At 42.4% G+C, this 26841-nt stretch overlaps 3 protein-coding genes across 3 annotated transcripts; 1 reads left to right on the top strand and 2 right to left on the bottom strand.

Moving 5' to 3' along the window:
- Window positions 1-5821: 5821 nt before the first annotated feature.
- mcl1b (MCL1 apoptosis regulator, BCL2 family member b) lies at window positions 5822-8010 on the bottom strand. Its single transcript, XM_053432253.1, has 3 exons — window positions 7402-8010; window positions 6893-7146; window positions 5822-6751 (listed from the first exon to the last, which is right to left on the bottom strand). Exons 1-3 carry the CDS (start codon window positions 7862-7864, stop codon window positions 6638-6640), a joined length of 831 nt encoding a protein of 276 aa, XP_053288228.1. The 5' UTR covers window positions 7865-8010; the 3' UTR covers window positions 5822-6637.
- Window positions 8011-9528: 1518 nt separating this feature from the next.
- On the bottom strand, window positions 9529-18378 carry ensab (endosulfine alpha b). Its single transcript, XM_053432423.1, has 3 exons — window positions 18196-18378; window positions 14363-14485; window positions 9529-13034 (listed from the first exon to the last, which is right to left on the bottom strand). The coding sequence occupies exons 1-3, from the start codon at window positions 18250-18252 to the stop codon at window positions 12867-12869; spliced, it is 348 nt and encodes a 115-aa protein (XP_053288398.1). The 5' UTR covers window positions 18253-18378; the 3' UTR covers window positions 9529-12866.
- A 90-nt stretch (window positions 18379-18468) lies between these two features.
- hormad1 (HORMA domain containing 1) lies at window positions 18469-26494 on the top strand. The gene is made up of 15 exons (XM_053432424.1): window positions 18469-19279; window positions 20131-20275; window positions 20373-20436; window positions 20882-20918; window positions 21052-21072; window positions 21301-21327; window positions 21416-21483; window positions 21907-22070; window positions 22500-22657; window positions 22850-22918; window positions 24030-24090; window positions 24546-24598; window positions 25243-25326; window positions 25887-25937; window positions 26317-26494. The coding sequence occupies exons 1-15, from the start codon at window positions 19247-19249 to the stop codon at window positions 26410-26412; spliced, it is 1131 nt and encodes a 376-aa protein (XP_053288399.1). The 5' UTR covers window positions 18469-19246; the 3' UTR covers window positions 26413-26494.
- The last annotated feature ends 347 nt before the right edge of the window (window positions 26495-26841 follow it).

The raw sequence follows: 26841 nt of genomic DNA, 5'->3' as shown, positions 1-26841 counted from the left end.
AAAGATCACCTTACAGTAAATCTTATTCCTCCTTCCTTAAACTCAATCAAGCTGAACCAAGTCACTCTCAAAGATATCAATCCACTTATTATGTGTGTGATTATGTTTCTATTTAGATCACTAGGCAGTTGGCCTTATCACTAAGGCCCGGGACCCCCACTTGACTCAGACTTTTATTCCGCCCCCCCACCTCAAGGATGTGTTAAATTAACACATTATATTATATTATACTGCATTACATTGCATATTGCAATTTGACACTGTTCAGTTTTGCATTTCACTTTTTACTTCACTTTTTATATCTTTTATATATTTTTATTTAGATATGCTTACGTCTAAATAAATGTTACTTTGTATAAATATTAGAAAAAGTGAGTAAATAAGAAGTAAATAGTGAGTAAATATATACTTTTCTTATGTTTCTATGTTCATTGTATGCACCAATTACCAGAGCGAATTCCTGAAAGGTGTAAACTTACTTGTCAATAAATACTTTCTGATCTGATTATTCTCAGAAGTTGAAAAAAGACCAAACTCGCACTAATAAAGAAAGTGAAAACAAATTCCTGCCTCCACCCCCCCCCCACCCCCTCCCCCTCCCAACTGAATCTGCTCCCAATTTGAAAGAGTTCTTCCTCGGACCATTATGCATCTTTCCACCAAGTTTCTTTCAAATCTGTTGAGTAGTTTTTTGCGTAGTCGTGTTGACAATCAGACAAACGACAACACGACCTCAAACAACATCAGTCTCTGCAGCTCACAGTGACATGATGGTCAACAAACACGTCTATTAATACAGTTCTCTGGTCATCGGTCAAAGAATAAAGTTTCAAAGAGCGGGATGACTGGAGCATGACACATCACCCAGTGGATCCAGTTTAATCTGTGACAGAAGCGTCCTCCGCCCACAGAGAGCTTCATGTTCTGATGAATGACTCTGACCTCTGATCCCTGACTATTTTTAAAGCTTCTATTCGGAGCCATTTTCTTCTGCTCTGAGTCTCGTAACACAAAAGAATATTGTTCAACACACACAATAGCTTTGTGTAATGTTTGCTACGCAGAGTATGAACGGTACCTGGAAACAAACAAACACATTCCATGACGAGCAGAAAGTATTCGCCCTCAAGTTTCACGAATGAGTAACAACGAGTTTGAGTCCAGTCAACACGTCAACATTTGTTAAAACATTTGTTAAAGCCTATCCCATAATAATTGATTATTAGTTTGTTATTAATTTACAAAATGGCTTGAACCTTTCCGGGAAATATTTCTCACAATTTGGCCAAAGCTCAGTGAAATCTCTGAAAAGGATAAAAAACGGCAGCAAGGATATAATTTCCTCTACAAAGTTTACACTAACAAATCTTCCTCTTTAGTTTAACTTCTCTAATGAGATGTTTGGTCCCGTGTGTCCTCGATCAGAGACCATATGAAACCAAAGGTAGAAAACTAAACCCAGTCGTGCGGTTGTTGAACTCATGAAAGCAAAACTCATGCAAATACAAAACTAATAATAACCAGCGTAGGGAAAGATGCTTTTCTATGTGATGAGAACAGGATGTAACATCCTGATTGACAGATGAGACGGACACGTGATTGGTCGAACCTCCATTCTTCATCCTCAAGATCTCGACTCATCAAACTTGATGGCCGCCGGCGCAGCAGATATATTTTGGCTTCATTATTGTACAAGGGGAGGAAGAGTGGACATGGCATAAATCTTATTAAAGACAATTTCATATTTACATACATGAATATGAACTCACAACGTGTATAAAGCATAGGGCCTGGTGCTGCAACCAGATATTAGGTCATATCAGCCGATAGTCACAAGACATATGCAAAATGCATAAGAACTTGTTATATTAATATTGATTAAAGCTCTATTGCAATAATTACTGGAATCGTTTCATGGCCCAGCCCTAGAAAAACACCAGCATCCAACAAGCATGATTATATAACACAGTAAGCAAATAGGTTTGCATATCGTCTTCCTAGGTACACAGCAGCCTAATGCACACAGATCATGGCTCTGACCTCGTGTTGTGCAGACGCTGCTGATTCAGGGTCTGAGCTCATCAAGGCAGAAGCTGCTCTGCTGCCTTTAAAAGGAAATGAGCCGGACCAGAGAGAGAATGAGTCGACTTCACAGTCAAAACGAGATTACACAGCGGAAAGTAAATTATATCTGAATGTAGGAATGAGGTGACTGGGGCAGAATCCAGCAGAAGGTCTGCACGTGCATGAGTCTGCATCCAGTGGCCTCTTGCACACGGGGGGGGGGGGGGGTCATTTGAAGTTTGCAGGATTACTTATGAATCAGAATGAAAATAAGAACTGAGTACTTTGCAGCACCTCATGAAACCTTAAGAATAAAACTAAAGTGATACTGAAAGTAACCTGATGGATCACACTGAGCAACAAGTGTCTGAGAAGTCACGACCACACGGCGAGTTCTCGGAACCACACATGGAAACAACATACTTCAGTGTGAACTGTGTTAACACAGCACTGCCTTGGAACCCATTTAGATGTGTTTGCTCAAAAGCACTTCTGGCCGATAGAGGAAGGAGCTGAGCAGACACCCTGAGGGAAGTCTGCACCGACACATAAACAACTTGTGTATGTATTCAGCAGAGCTCGGTCTGCAGGCTCAGGTTTAATTAAAGGACTCTCTGTGCAGCTCGCTCTCTAATTCTTCAGCAGCAGCTCCATCAAACCCTTGTGATGTTAAAGTCTTTTTGTGTGTACCACTGAAGAGAAGAGCAACAACCAGCTCTGCTTCTGTAACACAACGCAGTGTCACTTCAAACACTGACGCCTCGGCCTATCTCTGCATCTCAGGGTCCAAATTCTGAGTATTGACGACTTCCAGCGAGCAACTCGCAGCAGAACTCCTGTTAAAGATAAACTTGTGCGTCAGCTGACTTCCCAGAAACTGTTGCTTTTTTTTTTTTTTTTTTAAAACCAGGGGGCGGGCTGTTGCTACGAGGAAGTGCAGAGGCCCGGGACCAATGATGTGTCTGTCTTCAAAAGGCCGTTCCTCGCAGCTCAAGTTACCAAAGGGCAAATAAAACTGCAGCAGGTCTGTGAACGAAGGAAGCTTCTGTGTGGCCAAAGCTTGAGCAACACATTCATGATGAAACAGAGTTTATCAAGAACTGAAAGTGATCTAAACTTATTCTGTAAAGTTCTCTCCTGCATTTCTCTTGTACTGAAAAGGCCCAGATCCTCAAAAGTCAGAAGAAAACCACTTATTTCCATTTTAAGTCGACATTGAAGTAAAGTTTATGTATTTTTAAAGCACAGAAACTATATATATACACATATATATATATATATAAGTATTCAAATGTAAGTCGAGTCCTGAGCAATACTTTTGAATACTTCCTGAATATAATCAATAGTCTGAGAACTGAGTGGGTGTGCAGACAGGTTTCATACCACACCTTGAACTTAGGAATGCATTCAGCAGCAGAGGAGTTCAGAGCTCTGGTTCCCTCCTACACGGCCGAGAATCCACTTTTACAGACAAGCTCAGAACCACAAGAGATGATTTACACTTTTAACACAAAACAGCTGCAGCGAGAGAACGTGGCGGACGTGTAGTTCTCGAATAGAAGATTCAAGATTCAAGAAGTGTTTGGGGTGGAGCAACATCGAGGGTTCAACCCCCCCGGAGTGCTCAGGGAAACTTCAACACATCTGACTGGAGGCTCAGGTCCACTGTGTTCAAACATCCATCCCATCCTCCCAGGACCCAGACACCACTTCTCCTCAGAGGACCTTGGGGGGGGCTGGACCCCCCTGACCATAGTTAAACTGTTTAATATAATAAACACCACAGTATTTACCTCTTCTGGTTTGGACCATTGTAACTCGCTCTGCTTATCTGACTCAGCAAAATTGACATTAAAATTACAGTTGATCCAAAATGAAGGAGCCAGACTCAGACAGTAAAACCACCACAGCAAGAGCTGAGTCACTGGAAAACGTCTGTTCTGACCGACAGTTTGTTTTTGTTTGTTTGCACTGGACAGATTAAATGGCGACATGGTGGAAGGATGTGGTTCGAGCCCGAGAGGAACCTGATCACGAGGCAGGTCCAGGGAATATTTGAGTTTTTCCTCTCAGTGAATAATTAATGGTCTTGATCTTAATCTTGATGAAATAAAAGAGACATCTGACATATTTAGAGAAACGATATTGACTGTGTTGGATTTGGTGCAGCTGGGGGACTGTCTGGCCTTGTTGAGGTTTGAGCTCTACCAAGTGATGGTGATTAGTTATAAATACGCCGTTAGTCACCTACTAACATCTAATTTTAAACAATGGTATTAATGTGATCCCTGTTGCATTTCTTGACCTCAGTTCTATTTTATTGGGCTCATTTAATAAACATTGTTTTTAATTAACCTGTTATCGTTCGTCTTATGAAGCTCTTTATAAGTTTGTTTTGTGCTATATAAATTTAGTTGATCATATAACTGATTATTTAAACAGCAGGTCAGGGATTTGCCTGATGGTGCTGTCCCTCACACTAACGTACAGCCCTGTTATCAAGTTCCCTTTTTCTGTTTTATTGAATTTTGTTATTTGAACTTTGACGCAGCTGCAGTTTGTGTGCGAAGCTAAAAAAGGTAGTTATCAAATCCTCCTGCTGCCATTTGCATAACCCCCCCCCCCCGCCTGGTCACTGATAAACTCAGGTGGACACACGGCTGCATGCAGGTGGAATTCGAGTGAAAGCATTAAAACTCCAGGTAGAAGGATAAAGATGCACCAATAAACTGGGAACCAGCATCAAGGTTGTTCAAAGACTTGGTTCACTTTGCATATTCAGCCCCAAGACACAGCAGCTCTGTTTTCTGCACCCCCCACCTCCCTCAATCCTCTCGTGTATGGTGAAAACTGTTCTATGAAGTTGCCTCATCCTCGAGTCCCCACTGTGTCGCAGCCTGTTTTTCCCCCATTGAGCTGTGTCGGGGTAACCAGGGCGGTGGCTGACACCACCAGGCGCAGGAGGACCTGAGGAGGCCTGCTGTGGCTCATCACCATGGAGACTCTTCTCCATTTCCTCCCAAGACCTTGATGAGGCTGGTGTTTGGCCTGTAACCCGAGACAACGGGAGGATCTGAACAAACAAGGGCGCAGCCGCAAGTCACCAGCGAGGATTCCCCCGGCCTCGGGCTGGTGTGGGCCACAGCAGTGGATTTCATAGTGGGAGCTGAGCCTCCCCAGAGTGGGCTGTGAACATGTAAATATGAGTTATTGAATGGTGATCATGTAGAAAAGTTTGGACTGGAACCCTCATGTTCTAGTAGATTTTCACTGAAAACATACCAGAGGCTTGTGGGTATAAGAAAATGGTGGAAATGCCCCATGAACACAAACTGTAAATATTTAGAAATCAAATATGTCATGTTTGATTAAGTCACCAGTTTCCAGGCAGCTAAATAACTGTTGAGACACAGGAAGAAGACATTGTTATGAAATTTTGGAGGATGTTGTGAACCGCTTTTCACCCGTTTCACAACCTTGCTGTTGCAGCCGTGCACACAACTGCATAAAAACACGCCAGCACTCACAAACTGCGGATGCAGCTGAGAGCTCAGTGCAAGGGGGGGGGGGGGGGGGGTCACCACAGCGTCTAATTTCTAGGAAACACCAGCGAGCGCTCCATTTTGAGCTGTGGTGTGAAAAGCATCAGGTTGAAGAGTGCGGAGGTGTCAAGTTTAGCGTGGGGCGATTTATTTCAGAACAGAACGAGAACAAACCAAGAGTTCTACACCTGAAGAAGAAAAGTCAAAACAAAAAGTGAATTATATTTGCCTTTTATTTTTGAATAGCTTATAACTGAATCTGTACTATTACTCATTGTCCTCTCTCAAGTCAGCTCTGGTGCAGAGGAACAGCCCAATCTGCTTCCTTCAGCCTCAGTCCTTGTGCGGTTCTGCCCACAGACTGGATCTTCCCAGGCTGCGGCCGCCACAAGTCCGGCTCGGGGTCGCTCTCCTCTCGTCAGTTTCCCGACCAGGAAACCGAGCTACACTCATGCAAATTCACCCCCTCCTCCCTTCACATGGCCGAGGCCTCCATACAATCCAGGGGTTATGAATGGGCTCTATGGAAATGGGCTTCATTGCTGCATGTCATGGAAAACGCAGCCTCTCCCTTCCTGCTCTGGGCCCTGCCTGCTACACACTCACTGCCAGGGAAAGGTTTCATAATTGGGAAGATGTAAACAATGAGAAAAATCAAAATCAAAAGGATTAAAAAAAAAAACGACTTCCCATTACCATTCAAATGTTTTGCATAGAATCAATGTACACGCTTTAGAAAAATAATTTGTTTCGTAAATTAAATATATGTAATTGTTTGATGGTATTCTGAGAGGGTGAAATTATTCAAAGCCGACAGTGAAGTGAGCTTGTTGTGTGGGTGGGGGTGAAGGGAGTCCAAGGAGGGAACAGAAGATAAAAGTAACCACAGGTCTGTGATCGTCTCTATCACTCAGGCTCCAGTCGAGCCAATATTTCCATCTTCTTAAGTCCGACCCCGAGGGGTTCAAATGTTCAAAAGAGAAGGCGCTTCCAGCATTTGTCGGACACAAAAAGTCCACGAGTGTCCAAATTCACCTGATCAACAGGGCCAGTGCACCAATACCAGCGAAGCCAGCCAGGCCCAGCAGCGTGTTCCTCACCACGGCCTCTGGGTTGGATACTCTGAAGAACTGCACAAACCCGTCCTGGAGAGGAGAATTTAGAGCACACATAAGTTCGGTGTCTACAATGGACACACACAAGCCTTTGTTGTTGCACAACGAGGTCAGTTATGCAACCACACTTGTCTGCTGCACCCTGTCACTCAGCCATTACTCACAACTCACCCAGGAGTTGTTTTTCACCAGCCAGTCCCTCTGGTGGGTCAGCAGGTACGTGGAGATCTCCTGAGCCACCAGCTCCACGCTGTCCGCCGGGCCCCTCGTCTTCTCCAGGTGCTGGCACACCACCGCCCCGAAGGCCACCAGGCTGGCGATCCGGCCCCAGTTGGTGGTGCCGTCGTTGAACAGGCTGGTGGCCACGTCCCCCACGAAGCCCACATCGCCCGCCCGGTCGTCCAGCGACAGCTTGTTGAGCATACCTGGAATAAAGAGCAGGCTTCCGGTCAGAACACAGCCCCGGTCGAACGGTTCAACTGACACAACCATCACCAGTAACTCAATGTAAAGCTTTAACTGGGTTCTATGGGAGCTGAGTTTAACATACAAGCACTTTAACGATAACATACAAGCACTTTAACAAGTTAAACATACAAGCACTTTAACATAGCAGCTCGTGCAACATGGAGTCTGCAGCGAGGGGGAGCAGCCCCAGCAGCACCGGAGGAAGAACCCACCATTATACGCGTATCGGTGTTTCTCCAGGAGATCGTCCACGACCCTCTTCATGGTCCCCAGCGCTTTGCTGTCGCTCCAGCTCGACTCCTTGTGAGCGACCAGGTCCCCGAGCGCGCGGCGGATGAGCTGCCGGGTGTCGGCCTCCAGCCCCTCGGCCCCCGCCGGGCAGCTGTCCACGTCGCCCGGGGACTCCGGGCTGGAGGGCAGCGAGTCTTCCACCGAGTCGCCGTTTTCCCGGCGGTTCTTCGCCATGTACCCTTCGCTGCTGGCGGTGACCTGCAGGGTCTTCGGCCGCCTCGGGCCCTCCAGCGCGCTCCCGTTTTGCGACACTATCTGCGAGGAGGAATTTACCCAGGAGCCGCATTTCATCGGTCCGTCCCCGACTCCATTTTGAGACTGGAACAAGCGGTTCGTGTCCCCAGTGGCGAATTTAAAGGTGTCCGGCTTCTTGGATGGTAACATGTTCGATTCTCCTGGTTCGTCTGGGGATTCTTCTTGAATGATTACGTGTTTAAAAATGATTTTAATTTGGAGCTAGCTGCGGGAAACAAAGAGCTAGCCGAGACCTAATATTCATCCATTGTCTCTGAGGAGTCAGAGGAGCGGAAGTGTCGCCGCTATATATACAGTCCGCGCCTAGCGTGGGTGGGTCCGTGCGTCACTTCATGTTACGTCACTTCACTTCCGCAAGGCAAACGTCTCGTTGATTAAATCGGTTTTCATTTCGGAAAGTAAAGAAATACAAACAATAAAACACAAAAAAGAGAGAGAAGCTGAACTTATGTGTCAAAACATTTATTGTGCGGAATTAGGTGAGATTTGTATTTTTCCATGACATCACAGTTTCTTAGTATTCATAAGGAAAAATACAAACTTTCTCAATGACATAGTAATAATACATAATGAAGTGATTTACTCTCCTATTTTTTTCATCTCGTAGGACTCCCCCCATTTTAAACCATTACCGGTAAATAAAAGTGAAGTTATATTATGGCGTCACAAATAAATGTATTTAATCTACATACATTATTCATCTCATAACAAGTCGGTTATAAATGACTCACTTCCTGTTCTCGGGAAAACAAAGCAATACTTATATTTATACCTCTACTATATATCATATCATATTATATCATACTCTTTGTATATTTTTTGTATATAATATTTATACATGTGTACATGTTATTATTATTATATTTACTATTATTATATATACGGTTGCTGCCATTATTACTATATACTGCTATTATACTGGTAGAATTACTATCATATATAAATATATATATATTATATACTATATATACTGTACTATTTGTATATACTGTCTAACAATAACATTACCATCATATCATCAGTACTATTACCATCATCTTGCCACTGCACCTTATCTACCTATTTATCTTGTGTTCCTGTTTTTTTTACTCTTTCTACCTCAATATTTTTTATCTTATTCTATTGTATTGTATTGTATTCAATTATACCTGCTGCTATGACGACTTAATTTCCCTTCGGGGATGAATAAAGTAATCTATCTATCTATCTATCTATCTATGTGGATATTTCTCGATTTTTCGAGTGGTTATTGTAATACTGACGATAGCCAGCAGGTGGCGCTATCATTGTCTCTACATGCATATCAAGCCAACGAAGTATTTGCTTAATGAATCCTTTGAAGTGTTCATCTGAGTAAAGCCTGAGCAGAGTTAAATAATAAGTCACAAACAAGTGATATTCTTTCAGTTTAACCGTTTGATACACAACATGAATCATTCAGTATTTCAGGTGATCCCCATTTAACTTGTTTGTGATAATCACAAATCCTTTTTTGCATATTTCCTTTGTTACTTTTTTGAATACCAATATTTTTTTGTCTCATTACCCTTCTAATTCACAAAATGGGTATAAAAAAAAAATCACTTCCTGTTTTATTTCTTCTGTTGTCAAGTGTTTGTAAAATACCAAGAACTTCTTCCTCAACAACGGGCCACATGACATGAATGACTCTGCTTCCCCCTGGTGGTCAGTAGGATATGTGCTCTTATACGGGCTTGCCTCTCACGAGTCTCATTAAAAACACATCAGAGGTATAAGGAGCATCAATTAATCAATACAAATCAACAGGGAAATGTTGTTAATGTAAAATTTTATTTCAAATACTGACAAATCTTTTCACCAACTCCCACACAACTGAAACATTCCAACTTCTCCTGAACTTTTCTGAATTCTTAAAATCATTCCCGTGTTCTCCAGTCATCCTCTTTTGACTAAATCATTGTAAACCCTTATTTATTTTTGTCTTGGAAGCGAGGGTGCCAGTGATTTCCCTGCAGTTGTCTGGGGCCACAATTAAAACGAATTATGCAATACCGGAACACAAGAGAAAACTCAAAAAGTAGAAACATTTACTTGCAAAACAACAAGAAAACGGATTAAAGGTAAAAGCAGCACAGAAGTACTTCAGAGCACACAGCCGGTCATTTCTTTATACATTCTGGCACATGTTTATCGTAGCTGAACGAGAGACACCCTGCGTGGTGGGTTTGAAACGTACCCTGCTATCTCCTCTCGTTGAACTGTTCTGTGCAAAGCCGAGCATCAAGTAGCATTCAAGAACTCCTGTCCACTGTTGTGTCTTAGAACATGTCGTCTTTCACACATCTGTTTTAACAACCTTTACTTGTTCCAGCAGGAAACTGTAGGATTTCAAACACAAGATGGAGCTGAACGGTCTGTTCAGATTTTAAGACCTGGCCAGACCGAAAGAATATGATTAAATTCAACAAAGCAATCATAAATGTAGTGGTCGGATATGCACTAAATTTGACTGTAGTTTGAAAGAGACTAAAGTTTGTCTCGGTAGTAAGATTCCAACAGAGAGATACCCGTTGGAAAGAGGAGAGTCTGACTGGTAGAGTCGAGAGGACAGGTGTTCTTTACAGGGGCATCCTCTCTAAGATTTGTCTTTGACTGAATCAGCAGCATTTACACATATTTTCATATGATACAGATTCACATAGCCTCTGCAGACAGAGCAGAAGTGTTAAACTGAAAAGTAGAGGAACCATTGAATCAGAAATAGCTCAGGCTCTGACAGAGTGGAAAGCAGCTGGGGAAACAAAAAACACACAGAATCCCGTCCTGTTGAGGTCTATTTACAAACGGCTGGAACAGAGGAAGGCAGTGCATTCACACAACAGTGTAACACACACGTACGCAGAGGTCACTTCTTTCATCCACTGCAAGTTTGACACGTTTAAAAAATCTCAATGAAGAACATAACAAGGCGGAGGATGTGATGGTGCGTGCACCCGATCACTTAGTCTACATGGAGGAGTGCGTGCGTTTGTGAAGGTTCCCTGAAGCAGTTATTATTACAAGGAGGCTGATTCTCAGCGAGCGTCCTGGTTTCGATTCATTTCAAGTCTGCAGACTTTGGCGATGGCTCCGGTGACCTGTTTCAGAGCTTGAACCACATTAACAGGTGGGCCTGGCTCAGACGTCGCCCCCTCACCAAGCGTTATACAATCTCACCGCTTCGCCAAGTGTTGGAGTGAGCACATCCCACAAGCATGCGACGTTCCACTTTAAGCTTGCTGGGCGGACACCTGTGGTTCTCAGGTTGCCGTTCACCACATCTGACACAAACCAGTCTGTGCAGTGGGAGATTGGAAAGAAAAAAGAAACATGGTTCTCGATGGTGCTGGGAGTCGGAGTAGCTCCAGTTCAGGATTTAGTGAAGTAAACTATACGTCATCGTTTAAGTTAGTGTTTCAGAATGTGATTTGCCAAATAGGGAAAGAGTCAAGGACACAACTAAATCTGACTGTGATAAATAATCTGAAAGAGTTTAAACAATGAGAAACCAGCGTCCATTAAGCAGCTAGGAGAAGTCTGTTTGATCAGTCCCAAACGTGTGAGAGCAACTTACTACCTAGACACGGCAGAGTGGGAATCGCCTACGAAGGTTAGGACTGTGGTTACTTTAGTATTTTTAATGTGATGGGATATGGTCTTCAGACTTGACACTGAGATACTAACTTGTAGAGATGTTTGGAGACGACGGGAGAGTAAGAGGTCTGGACGGGGGACACGAGACACATTACATGGGTTGGATATCTGCAGCATCTGAGCCGGGTGATAGCTGCAGTGTGAAATCGGGCTCAGTTGGGAAAGCGATGAATTTCCCCAGCCAGAAAATCCCAGGTTGTAATCCCAAGTGAGTGGATTTAGCACTACCGTTCCTCTCAGGCATGCTAGCTGGTACGCTCCTCAAAGCGCTGAGCTTATCGCAAGCTACGTGCGTGTTGGAGTATTATTTACAGAAGCATATACTCTACGTAGGGCGCTTCAATCCCCCCACAAATCTTTTAGGCTCATGGTAAACACATCTTGATGCAGCCAGACTAAGACAGAAGTCAGAGAATGGCGGGGGTCCCCAGCCTTTGGAAATTATACAAGGATAAACTCGGCTGAGCTGTTACCCTGGGCCGCGAACAAGTGTGTGCACATGGATTGTCAGGACAGCAAAAAGGAAGGAAGTGCGACTGCGGACATTTCAGGGCCTCGTGTGTTTGTCTTGAATCTTCTTTTCAATAAGCAGATGCCCCACTCCAGTTTAAAAACATGTTAAATTTCTTTTTTGTTACATGTTACAATCATGCAGCATATTTAGAGAGAGCAAAGGGAGTTGAGAATTAAAGCAATAGGAGCAGAGAGCGAAACAAAAAGGCGGCGTTTCGAATCCCTTATTGGCCGAGCTGCAGCAGGCGACCTCTGGCCTGGCTCCACGCAAGCTGAGCGAAGGATGAGCCGTCAGGAAGCCGCCATTCAATTGCCACCATTTCCCAACACGGTGTCAGTGAAAGCTCAGCAGCTCGTTTAATCCAGGCGGCTGCCCTAACAGATTTGGTATGCAAGCAATTATCCCCCCCCCCCCGAAGCCGCCACCCAGACAGAAAGGGAACTCAAAGAACACGCTGCGATTAAGGTTCCTAGCTCCCTCACACGCATCATTATGGTGTCATTCAGGATGCAAAAAAAAAGAACAAAAACATACTATACAGAATACAAAGTGCATTGACTGACCCCGTCCGACCCCTGCCCGACGACACACACCTACTGTGATGCATCTTGGGACACCGAAAACCAAGACAAGGGAGGCGGTAGAGCAGAGTGCGCAGAGGGGGGGGGGGGGGCAGAGCTGTGCGCGGTGGGAAGGCAGAGACGGCTGTGACCTTGTGGGCCGCAGTGACCTCCGCCACCCCCTCCCACCAAGCCCCACCCACTTACAAGCAAATGGAGTTTTAACTTATACAACTCTGCCCGATATGTTAAAGCCAGTGGTGCCTGGGGATGAAAAGGTAAGGGGGGAGGAGGAGGGGAGGATGGGGACATGGTGAGGAGGAGGAGGGACCTTTGCCGCGAGCCCCAGGGGGAGGGGGGGGTGCTTCTGGCATGAAGAAGGCTAGCCGGCTAGCTTGCTGGTCACCAAGGACGACTTCCTCTGGGGCAGATCCTGCGGCGTCGGAATGTGGTCGCCGGTCGCCAGGTTCTTGTCGGGCCCCGCCACAGGAAGCTGCTTCTTCTTCATGGCCTTGGCCATGTTGTAGTCGCCCGAGTCAAAGTACTTTTGCTGTGTGAGAGCACAGACAAGAGGGAAGGTGAGCTTTTCATCAAAACAACATGCACATGCCCACGTGTGCACTGAAGGTTACTGGTCAGCGTCTGACTGATCCTGTGGAGGGTTAGGGTTCCCAGCCCGAGAGAGGAGGACAAACTGCTGGAGCCTGGAGCTGAATTCGGCCGTGTGCAAACACTTGCTCCTGTAAACCTCCCCAGCTGCGTGAAAGCAGCACACAAGCATATTTCTTTGTAAACATACATTTACATAATGTTTATTAGATAAAGTTGTCATATCAGCAAACATTAGCGGTTGTACCAACATTTCTGTGAAAGGCTCTAATTGCCGCAGCCAGTGTGAACCGGCAGGATTATTATAGCTTGAGTCTTGTGTTCAAATACATCCTGACAAAACATGAACACTAAATCACAAACCTTTTAATTAAATGATGAAGCTGACGATTGCATTGCACTGATTCAATCACCAAAAAACAAAAAGTCCACTCTCAGATTCTCTAACTATCCTCGATATCATCATTCTCCGATGATTTTCATTCTGGGAGTTATCTTATGATGAAGAACTGCAATTTACTCGGGGGGGGCTCTCTGCTCTGCCTTCCTCGACTACTCCGACTTCTAGTCTGTGATTTCCCAGAATGACCCTCAGCGGTCTCCAGAGGTGGAGGTTCTCTGCAACATATACAGGGTGTAGGTGGAGAGAGCAACAGTTTTTCCAGTGGAGGAGAAGTGAGCGAGGAGAGAGACTGATGCTTCTGTGTGCTTTGGCCTGCTGTACAAATTACAAATAAAAACAATCCATCATACCACTGTTATATTTCACATGCTATGGATGTGGCTGCATTGGCATTCTGCTCGACTGAGAAATTATTTCTCTCTCTGCTTCAATGCATTCAGCCCTGTAGGACTGTGGAGTGAACAACATGACGGTGCCTCAGGATAGAAACCTGTGGTTGTGAGGGACACGTACTGTTTGTAAAAATTTTAACCGAAACTGGAAACGTCTCATTATGAAGCCAGTTATCTGCAGGATAGAGAAACAGACTGAAGAATTCACAGGACACAGGAAAAGGAATGAAAGGAATGTGGCACTCGGCTGTTTTCAGTTTTACAAGTGGATTCTTCAGTGACTGTAAAGTGCTCGAGGTTCACTACAGGACAAACATGACCCGAGTCAGACTCTCTGTTTACTGGTGTGGGTATAAGCAGGAGGACGGTTCAGGGGTTTTGATGACTGAATCAAATCTTTGACAGATTTTTAATGATGCACAACTGTATCTCCAAAGGGTTCCTTCCCATCTCCCACCAAACGAGGCTGCTTACCCCTTTCTGTAATCTCTTCATGAGGAAGTCTGAGCCGCCGGGCTTCTGTCCCAGAACAGGGTACTTGGCCTGCAGCTTGGCCTCCTCCGCCTTCACTGGGTTTACATTCTTCTCCTGGGCGTCCTGCGGAGACGAGAACAAACGGACATAAACAGCCTTGTTTTGCACACAAAACAGGGACCTTGTAAAATCTTGAGAAACATTCACAGCTCAACTGGAACAGCTGGTTTGAGACAGGTACTCGTTTTTCAGTTCTACAAAAAAACACCACAGCAGTGGAGCCCAGGGCCACTTCGATATTAAGAATAGTAAAACTGCCCTTGAAGAGCTGTTGTTGGAACCGAAGAGACCTCATGATAGCATGAGTCACGGCTTGAAGGTTCTTCTGTTACAGTCTCTAATAACGCCATCATGTCTGAGAGGAGACAACTCAAGAAGAAGACAGAGCTCTGTATTTGACGTTGAATCATTATTTTAAATTGCTTTAGTATTCCACATTAGAGAACTTCCCTCAGAGCAATCAGAGGGTAGTTGATTTCTAGATTTAAAGTTCTTACACGCTGACATTTTCAGTCAATTCGAACATGAACCTCAGCTGTTTTCAGACATAAAAACAGGAACATGTTCAAACCCATCTTTCCAGACATTTTCCACAGTTTGCTTGTCACATAAAGGACGCAGCACGAGATGGTCCGGGTCAGACTTGTTCACAACAACAGAAAATGTGAGGAACATTCAGGTGACGTTGGAGCCTGAGAGGAGCAGCAGGAGGCCGGACACGACGTAGAAAGTCTGCATTTGAAAGCTCAGTGTTATTGTTTACTCAGCCTCTTCTACGTGTGTATGGCTCCTTTTTTCCATCCTGAGATATTTGTCCAGTTTCCAATCTGTCTCCAGCTCTAAATACAAATAGTAACATTTTATCTAATGATTCCTTGTCCTCAGTTAATGTGAATTAATTGGTGATGTTATTTTGTGTTTTATTGAATCATTCTTGGAATAATAACTTGACACTAGGAGCGACTATATTGTTGCTACTGACAAGCTGGTCACCAGCCCGTTGTTTAATACCTTGTCAGGTAAATAACAGGTGTAAAGGTCATGTGGGACTATAATTGTGCACAAGCTCCAAAGGCCATTTATACTGTCCCTGCACGAACACCTGGAGCAAACAGCAGAGACCTACTTCCACTATGCAGACAAGATGGGACACGGACACTGTAGAACCTGCTGGGCGGGCGGGCGGGTTTAATGTGACTCAGGACACAGAGGCCGAGGAACAGTTTCCATCAGGAGGAGAGCGGAGGTGTGGAACAGAGTGTCCGGGTTCACTCGGATCCAAGACCTGGAATTTATGAGCCACTATATTCGGCCCAGACTCAGCAAACTACAAATCCAACAGCTTTCAGTGCAACTGTACAACTGTTATTGAAAAGTCACCTTTGGGAGGTTTAAAGTTTAACAGTTCAGCAACACTATTTGACAGTATAAACTAACACCTGCTTGTTACAGTGCCTCTCGAAGCTGCTTCACATTTAACAGTATATCACTAAAAGCTTTGGAATCATGTTGTTTTCCAAAGTTGACGTGTTCCTCAGCCTCCTCTACACGTATGAATCCTCTTTTTCATCATGATATATGTGCATTCTTTTCTATGTTATATTATTTTTGCATCTGTCACGTGCCACATAACCTCAGTAGTCTCACAAACAGCCCCTCTGGATAGTTTCAGGAGGTTATTCAGGGTTTAACAGCAGCCATATCGAACATCTGACGTGTGTGAATCTGCATTAAATAAAAAAATTCCCATGACACATTTAGAATGTTAACTAACATTGCAATACTGAAGAAAAATCTATATTAATTTATGTGGGTTTAATTGGTGCTATGTTTTCGGGTCAGAGAGTTTCAGGGGGTGTGTTGATGTATTTACCACAGAATTAGTTGTTGAGTGAGTACCGAAGTATGCTCGACATGTTGTGTGTCAAAACACTTCACATAATTAACATTCACCGCATATTTAGAACTATACGTATATTGTACGCATCCAAGATAATAAATGCTTCAAAACCATCAGGTTGGTCAACACACGTTTGAAATTCAAACACCCAATTAAGGGCTGGTGTGCATGGCTGCCATGTTTTTATATCACGAGTTAGATATCTGAGTTATCAAAACAAACCAATTAGTAGGTTTTTCAGTTTGAATTTCAAACACCCAACGGTTCAGTGGCCAGTTAAAGGCTAGTTTGCTAGAGCCTCGTATTCGTTGTGCATTATTTTCCATTTAGATTGTGTAATTATAATTATGCAATTATAAAAACAAACTGTAATTTCCCCTATTTTTCCCCCAATGCATTTTAATCACATTGCTTATGCACAGTGTGAAGATTGTATATTTTTGTGCAAATCACAGAGATCTTGATCCAAATGTATTATGACCAAAAAAGTATTTGACTTATTTTGACCACAGGCGTGTAAAGTTTATACAGGTGTTACTATGTTGTTGCTATTTGCACGTGTGTGGTGGTGATCGTGTGGAGATGATGAAGCACTGCGCTTCATGTCCCGGTCATGTGACCATAAGGAATATCAGGACGTTAGCAGTGGAAAGATTTTTGAGTTTGTTTTTCCAGACATGAAAAAGTTGATATAAATAAATCAGACGCACACCGGCGTCAGCACGTAACACAACATGTGTGTTGAACCAGATTTTGTTACTATAAGCACATGTGTGGTTGTGGTCGTGTAAAGCTGAGGTGCAGGTAGACTGCAGCTGTCAGTTTCATGTGACCATCAGGAAAGTGTGTCGAGGTTGTTGGTCCAGTGCAGGTGTTTGTGTGTGGTTATGGTTTGTTGACAAAACAGCAACATTAAGAAAGCAAACATTACAACACATAAATCATAAGAAATTATGTCAGAAATTAACCAGCAAAAATATTAAAGATGGAACATATCTGTTTAACTTCAATAACTTGAAGAAGTAAATTTGTGGATATGTGGTTTTGCGAGCAACAGGATCAAATCAATAACGTAATATTTATGTCTTAATGAAACCAGTCGACAAAAAGAGTTGAAATATCCTTTTGATAACTCGTTAGAAAGAGTTTAAACGATGAATCAGTTTGAACATCACTTCCTAGCTCTTATTTACTATTAGATATTTAGACTGACGTCACTTTGTTATGGTTATGATGATATTATTATACATTTTTATGGTTATCATGGTATTAATCATTAGTTATTATGGTACTTTTATGGTTGTCATGTTATTTATTATTGGTTATTGAGTTATTTTCCGGACCATGTGCCCTTCATGGCACGTTTTTGAGGGGGTGGTGGTGTAGTAAAGCTAAACAATAAACTTTTATACGAGATAATCGTTAAATATTTTGGGAAATAATTGTGCACATAAATGTCCTGTTTATAACTCGGGATAGAAAGTTTGACAGTCACTTCCTGGATCTTATTTACAATCAGATATTTTTTGGAGTGACGTCACTTGGTTATGGTTATTATGGTGTTTTTTGGGGGACTATGGACCCCCCCCCCCCCCCCCCCGAGGACAGACCAATGAGGCCCGAGCTGCTGTGGACTCTCCAGCCAATGACACACGCCAGGAGACAAAAACAAAGTGACACAGCGTCAGCGTGTTGCGGTGACAGCTGCGGTGAAACGCTTGTCCTGCTGCCCCGCATAAAGCACCGCCTCGCCCCGCATGTTTACCCCCCCCCCCCCCCCTCCTCCTCTGATGCACGCTGCTAACACCTCGCTCGTGCTAGCTGACGTTAGCCACTTCATGCTAGCAGGTTAGCATTGAGGGAGACAACCCACCTGTTTTTCGTCCTCGTGGTCCACCTGAGTGTCCGAGTCCGGGTTCTCCGAAGACATGGCGCGTGGGCGACGGGTGGGCAAGCGTCCCGGGTACCGGAGCGACTCGACGTGCAGAGCCGGTGGCTGAGAGCGCTGCTCGGGGTGATCCTCCTCTCCACAGACCGCGACTGCTCCCCAGCAAAAATGGCGTAGCGAGGTGTGACGTCACCACAGCGGAGAGGGAGGGGGAGGAGGTCGGTGAGGGAGAGGCGGCCACTTGCTTGTGACTGACGTATACAGTAACCAATCATAAGGCGGTGAGGGGATATATTGAGCCAATGGGAATCGAGTTGTCTGTGAGTGACAGATCCGGTGTCCAGTGATTTTACAAAAGGAGACGGGGGGGTTGGGGGTACTATGCGACGATACAAATTCACCTGTAATGAAAACTGTCGCCGAGCCAGTAGCCAATCACAGAGCAGTCCGCTTCGAGAGGCTGACTGTGGTTGGCAGAGGCGGGACTTAAGACAAATATGGCGGTGATACACCTTGTTGTTTGAAGCTAAACGCCAATAAATCAAACCAAGAATAAATACGTACAAAATTTAACTAACATTGTTTAACAACAGCGATCGATCGAAATCCACTAGAGCAGCGGCAGCCATATTTGTTGTTATCTTTTGTCCCTGCGCCAAACTTAACCCACCAGCAAGTAGCCAATCACAGTCAGCCTCTCGGGAGCGAACTGATCTGTGATTGGATGTTTGCCGGTGACCCGTGAATCTAACATTAAGCGGGAACAGATCTCTTCAGAGAACTGATGGGACCTAGTTGCTAATTTGTTAAAATAAAGTCACGTCTTGTCAAAGTAAGTTCCAGCTCCGTCATCACCACGTTAGCTCGGGCTAAGTGAAGCAGGAGGCCCAGTAAGGGCTAATGTAGCTTGTGCTAGTTTACAGCAGTGCAGAGACTAATGTGAAGGTGCTAGCTAAATTAAGCTAGCTTCCAGAGGCCATTTTAAACCTCCTCAAACTTCTCTCCAGCTCCTCCATCCTGTTTCCTCCTCTGAGTGATGGCGTGTGTGCAGCAACTGAGAACCTCCCAGGTAACAGGGACTTAGAGGACATTAAGGGGGTTGTGATGCTGCTAACTCAAGCTAACTAGCTAATTAGCTGGTTAGCCTGAAGGATCCAGAGTTTGTGTATTTGTTTTGTCAAGTCTCCTCCATATTTGTAATATAGTGATTGGAGAGGTCGTTAATGTGACTTTATTACTCAACAAAATTTATTTGAGAGCTCCCCCCTAGATTATAAATTCAAAATATATGATCCTCATATTCATCATAGGCTACAGTTGAGATCACTTGGTGTGTCGACCATGTTTCTCTGGTCAGATCTTGGGGTGAGATATGTTTCTTAACGCCTATACTGATTCATATTACTTTGTTTTATTCTAAATTTTAGCAAAATACAAAATTAAACACTAAAACAGATCTGAGGTCGATAATTAATATGTAGTACCTCCTAAATAGGAGGTAGTAGGCAGATTAATATAATACTTTTGTTGTATTGCTTTTGATAATAATTATATTGGCACTATATTGTACATTATTATATATATATATAATATATATATATATTATATTAATATAACACTATTTGGTACATACCAAAAAACTCCCCCAACTTGATGAAGAGGATCATCCTCACTTATACTCATCTTTGAGAATAAAATAAGAACCATATAACTAAAAACTATAATGATTAATGATCTTCTCATAGTCTTTATCCTAGTCTCCAGAGAGACAGTGTTGCATATTGTGTAAGAACTGACATATTTACCCTGTAATTAATGTTTTATATGATATGAAATATGTCCAGCTGACTTGTCTGGAGTGTTTGTGTTAAGTGTGATGAGCTGCACTCAGATTCTGATTAATTAGATTCACCCATGCAGGAGACTCAGCTGTTGCCTAATCAGGTTATCACCGAGCAGCAGTCCTTGGTTGTTATAAAGAAGCTTCTGGCTATTGCGGTGTCTGGCATCACATACCTGCGGGGCCTTTTCCCCGAGAAGGCCTACGGGAACAAATATGTTGATGGTGAGATTACTCATGAAAAATGTATTCGCCTGAACATCATTTCCGATAAATATTAGCAAACAAGATTTCATACCTGCTATTTTGTTGCCTTCCACAGATCAGAAAGTGATGATCCTTAGAGAAGTGCGCAGCTGTCCTGGGGCCTCTCAGATCGTCCAGTGGTAAATAACAACACCTTGACACCTGCTGGTCAGAGCTGCAGTTCAGGCTCACTACACTAATGTCCTCCACCTTTTTGAAGCAATTACTGTTCAAACTAACTTGTTGTCAGTCATAACATAGATTATTCTGGTTGATATTGACAGAAACATATCACAATAGTTATTCCTAAATAGTCTCATGTCAAGACGCTGTATCTTTGTGTATTAATAATGTTATAAGATTCTGTGGTTCACTACTGGGATGATTTAACGTGTCATCATGATCTCGGCCCTTAAGATCATGATGACACGTTAAATGATGCTGTGTAATAATGTTACAGTTGGAAGTTAGTCAGACTCTTGGCTCCATGTTATGATGATACAGGGCTTAGTGACTCAGTAATCTCATGTAATAAGGTGACAGTTAATTGTACGCGTGTGTGTGTGTGTGTCTGTATTCATCCAGGATGCAGGGATGTTTTGAGGCCATCCAGCAGAGATATGTAAGTCATATTCATCCTTTTCCACCAGACAGAAGATTTGTTGTTTCCACCGGGTTGAGACGATGTAAGATAACATGACCATCGGAGAAATTGTTGATTCAAATTGTGTCTTTGTTCTTTTTTCCTCCCACAGCTCCGGACAGTTATCATGTCTGTGAGTATTTTAGCTAATCTTATGTTTTTGTTCCTTTTCATGCTCTATTGAGAAACACAGGAGTGTGCTTGGGGGAAATGATGGTAGCAAAGGGAAAAGTGGTTCATGAGGATCTTTAACTGTCACATTATTCAGAGTACTTACAGTGTTTATTCTTTATTGGAGGCCTTAAAGAAATCTAGATATATTCATGGTGCTGATGTTTTCTTTGTTTGCTCTTTTTGTTAGATCTACACTGACCCAGAGAACCCCCAGGTAATGTGCTGGGATCTGCCATAACTTAAACTACTGTACAGGTGCTTGTATGATAACTGTACATCTCTCCTCTCGTCTTGTCTGGCAGAAAGTGACAGAGTTTTACCAGTTTAAGATCCAGTACACAGCAAAAGGAGCGCAGATGGACTTTGAAAGGTGGGAGTTTGTCAATCTTGACAGTCGAGATAATGGGATGTTGAATAAACCTCGTATCAGTGTGGGGAACAAACAAAAGGAAAATACGATAAGTATGAATCATCTGTAAATTGGCTTAACATTCACATACCAGGACGTTGATCTGGTTTCTGTCTCGAAACGACTCAGTGAATATGAATGTGTCCAGAACCTTCTTCAACCAAAACTTAATAGCTACAATCAATATGCTATTATTATTCCTGCATATTGGAAAAAGACAGAAACATTTAATACCACAGACGTGAAGCCAAAGATGCCAGATCGCCCCCTGGTGGCTGTCATGGACCAAACTAAGAAAATATATAACGTCTGAAAACCTGGGAAAAGCAACTGAAAGGACGACTTTGTTTCTCACCTGCTTCATTTTTATTCCAGCAACAGCAGCAACAACGATAACAACAACAACAACAAAGTGTCGACCATGACATGTGGTGACACTAAGAAGGCCAGCGTCCTGCTGGTGAGGAAGCTCTACACGCTGATGCAGAACCTGGGTCCTCTGCCGGATAACGTCTGCCTCAACATGAAGCTGTCTTACTACGAGGATGGTAACAAACAAACTCACCATAATTAGACTTAGACACATTCAATACTTCATCAATTCGATTTAGATTAGATGTAATGTCATGAACCCTGGAACTCTTATCTGATTTGATCATATACATACGTTTGTGTCACATTTTAAACATTTTGCTGCAATTAAAGATTCCCCTGTCTTTTGTAAAGCAGTAGGGGAAAACCAATAAATGAAAAAAAAAATATTTTTGTGCAACATCTAAGACAAATGTGATATCCATCTGTAAGCAATTTTAAACAAATATGTAAAAGAGACATTTATATGCTAAACTGAAAATAGTTCATATTTAGATTGTAGAAACAGGTCATTGAGCATGTTCTGTGTGTTTGTAACAAATATTTTGAAGTCATGATATTTGCTTATGACTGGTGGTTTGTGTTTCTGTGTGATGGTTTTGTAGTGACCCCTCAGGACTACCAGCCCCCGGGCTTCAAGGAGGCTGACGGTGACACCATGGAGTTCGAGAGGGAGCCGGTCAAACTGAATATGGGCGAGGTGTCCACCCCCTTCCACACTTTGAAGATGGACATGGCCACAGAGAGACAGAGACTGGAGCCGGTGAGGGAAATGAAGACAGAGGGATAGAAAGCCGAACCCAATGCCCACGTTGGAGTCTTTCTTTAATATTGACCGTCTTTAATGGAACGCTTTTGATGCCTTTGTTCCCTAATCAACATCCTAATCAATAAGCCAGCACTTCAACAAGCTGATTTCTAATGGACAGCTTTGCTTCCTGCTAAACGTCTGCAGGTGGAGGAGAGTGTTAATGTGACGGAGAAGTGGGTTCTGAAGATGGAGGGGGAGGGCGTCCTTTCACAGGTCAGCACACAAGCAACTCAGACATAAAGCTTGTTTACACTCAGCAGGGCAAAGTCATTTCACTCACGCTTTTGACTTAAGTTTTAGTGTCGCACTATAAATCTCTTTACGATCAAATTCATGTTCACTATTACTCTACGTTATTTCTGCTTATACGACACTCGCTCTACATCAGGGGAAGCAAACCTTTTTCTCATCGAGGGCCATTTAGATTTTCACATCATCCTTCGCAGGCCGTACCAAATTATTGAGCAGGTTTATCACACTAACTTCTTTGTTGCTACAGCTGGAACTGCTGATAGGCCTCTGATGTCAGATGCTAGTGATGATGATGGCACAAAAGTGGCAGTGCTTGGTATTTCTTATAGAATCCCACCAATTTATTTGTTAGCCAATAAAAATAGGACGATACGAGTTTCACAGAGTTTTGGTGTATAGAACTTTCCATAAAAACTATGTAACTTTGATGTAATAACTGAATCGTATTCATCATGTTGATGTAATAAACGGATTCAGGTTCAATTTTAGATTTTAATTTTATTTGTAGGAAAGTTGCTGATCATATTGTAAAATATCAATCCTCAATTATAATTTGTTGAACAATTTTTACAGAAGAAACAAAGATCTTTCACAGATTCTCCTGCTGAATGACTCATTGATTGATTGAATGAGGGTTTAGCTTCTTATCTTTTAACAGCTTGTCAACTGTCATTTTCTTGTTATTGCAGAAAAAAAACGACTGTCATCAGAACGATTTGTTATTTCTAAGTTGCTTTCGTTATATTTTTAAATTCCCTCACAGGCCGTTCATGTCCCAGAGGATCTTTAAAATCCTAGTTATACTTTTAAGTGACACATGTTATTTTGTAATAACGTTTTTTCAGACCCCTCATTGACGCGTTCTTCAGGATTATAAGACATCTGTCATGTATGAATTTGCGCCGTTTTGAGGTCAACACACACATTTCAGAAAAACACTCAAATGTTGCAGTGAAGCTAAAGGTCAGACGTGATAGTCGGTCTGTTTTTATCAGAATCTGTTTTGCTGTTGTGTTCAGTGTGTTGACCAAGTTCTGTCATGGTGTTCAGATAACATGTTTTAAATCTTTAGAGCCATGTGATCGAAGACGTGGAGAGACCTGACAACGACAACACAGACTTGGATAACATTGGTGAGCCCCCCCCCCCCCCCCCCCCCCCATCCATTTCACTTTATCTGACATATAACAACCTTTACACAATTCAGCTTGTTCTTTGTTGTTGTCTCCTTTATGTATGAAGTGACTGCAGAGGTTAAGGAGAATTAAACATGTTACATGTACAATGTGGAATTAGCATGGCACTTTAGTTCTGGAAGCAATGATTTGCAATGATCTTGAAATTAATTGTATAAACCAGAGACGTTGCCATAAACAATCCTCTGGTAAAAACTGCTCATGTGTCTGATAAGTCCGGTTTGAATTTGTTATTTGATGTAATAGCAACAGGGTGAACATCATCTGTTAAACCTGAAGATGTCAATACAATATCCTTTATCCGGCATGTTTATTATGATTATTATGAGAGCCCTCGAAACTACATCATTAAACTGTATAAAATTATATTGTTTTTATTTTTTATTTTTAAGAAATCCAACTGAGCTGTCATGAGAAGATGGAGAGTTGTGAGGAGATCATAGAGGTAAGTGTGACACTTGCATCAACTCACTGTGAGCAGGTTCAAATTCACTGATCCTGATCCAGTCAATAATGTTCAAGTGGAAATTATTGGTGAGGAATCAAACAAAAAGGGTAAAATAAGATATTTTCCCAATCAACAGCAAGTAAATATGAAGTGGTTAAAAAAAAAGGGAATAATGCTTTTTGTAAGTGGAAGATGATTTTCATCTGGATTTGATTCTTCTCGTGTTGAAGAATATGTTAAACACAGAATTTATTGCATTGAGAAACTAATAATAAATAATGATAATGTATTTTATTTACAGGCGCCTCCCACAGCGCTCAAGGTCACCTTACAAGGCAGAGATAAAAACAAAACAAAAAAATAACAATGCATCAAAAAGATCAATAAAGTGAACAGAGAATAAAACATCATGTAGGTTGGCCAAATAGAAAACAATCACACTGAATAGGCCAGTTTAAAATATTTTAGAACTGTTAAAGCAAAAGCCTTTCATGAGGTTATTTTATTTTAGAAATACTAAATATATATCTAAAGGTTGACCAGCAATCCCAGCGCGCAGAGTGAGTGTCGTCTCTGTGCAAACATAAAGCAAATGGCCACTTATGTGGGGTCGGTGTTACGGGCCATGTGTCCCCTTTCAGATGGACACTCTGGTGAAGAGGACCTCTGACATGGAGGTGGGTGTGAAGAGGACCAGGAGTGGACGGATCATCAAGTCGGCCACGGTCAGTCGACCACTTACAGCTTAACAGCCTCCAATTGTCTCCGAGCACGGTCACAGCTAGAAACACCCGCTCACAGGAAAACCCCTCAGAGCCCTGGTGCTGGAATCCCCTCTCAGTCCCTTATGAGTTATATAGTCACCAGTAAACAGGACGTCTCTGTTTGTCAACCCTTTGAGTTTATAGTCTGCATCCACAGTTATTATTTTATTCATGTTATGAGTCGGACATATTAACCTGGCTTTAGGAGCCTGTTCAGGTTATTCCAAGTCATTTCTGATCTATACTCATTAACATCATAGTCACTGGGATTGAAGTTAGAGCAGATTGGAAAATAAAATCATGTTTTATATCACAAATAAGAATCTTGTGTTTGCTGTAGAAAACTGACACGTTGAAGACTTTCAATTTAAATTATGTCGAAAGTGAAAATGAAATGATGTCGAAAGTGAAAATGAAATGATGTTGAAAGTGAAAATGAAATGATGTTGAAAGTAACAAGACACTGTGTTTGTGTTTGTGTCTGTGTTTGTTTGATTGTGTGTGTGTGTATCTGTGTATAGAAGACAAACTTAATCGTAAACAACGAGCCGACAGCCATGAAGAACAAAATGGTGAGAAACTCATCCTCACAGCCTCCTGCCTTATCCTGATTTAATAAATAATTTAGTATAAATAAAAAAGCTCTAAATGAAGCCTGTAAAAAGATATGTTATGCATTATTCAATAAGAACAAAAGAACTGTGTGTGCCTGCAACTCCACATCCTCCCATTAATTATGCAGCCATCGAATTCATGTCCAATAAGTCTGGAAAGTGTTTTAATAATTTGATGGTCCAAAAACATCAGTTAAGATATTAACCGTGGTTGTAAAAAATGTACACACGTTACACACAACTCCATTTGAAGTGGAAAGTGTGTGTGAACCTTGTTTCACAGATGAGTCAGCGCCGATCACTTTGTCATTGTGTGTTTCTCCCTTTTTGTTTTCAGGTTTCTCAGTTTGAGATTCCCGACAGCCAGGAAACCCCGTCCTCCGCCACGCCTACGAGCAAACGCAAATTCAGTGAGCCCAAGGAACGCTACTGACCCGCGGCCCACTGCTCACTCAGCAGCACGGCTGTATTGATCTACACTGATGTTTTTAAAAATTTGATTACAGGTTATGCGGTTGTTGTTGTTTTTTTTTAAAGGAAATTCCTTGTTTTTGAAATGAGTTGTATTTTAAGGCTGTTATGTAACATCAGTAACAGGTTCATTTGAATGAAACACAGATATTTAATGTGTCAATAGAATTTATTATAATTTAGCCATGAAATATGTATAATCATTTATAAAACCGTTTGTTCTGTTTTTCTGTTATGATGCTCCTGCTTGTTTTCAAAGCAGGAGTGGGAACATTTAATAAAAAGACCAAACTGCATTCATTTCAAGTGTCATCTGTGTTTTAACTGAGTCGTTAGTTCATGTGACATAATTAAAAAGCCAGATTAATTTATAAATGTGATTTTAAAAGAG

This window comes from Pleuronectes platessa, chromosome 10, assembly GCF_947347685.1.
Source record: "Pleuronectes platessa chromosome 10, fPlePla1.1, whole genome shotgun sequence".
NCBI classification, from domain to species: domain Eukaryota; kingdom Metazoa; phylum Chordata; class Actinopteri; order Pleuronectiformes; family Pleuronectidae; genus Pleuronectes; species Pleuronectes platessa.
This window is presented reverse-complemented; position numbering and strand designations above follow the sequence as displayed.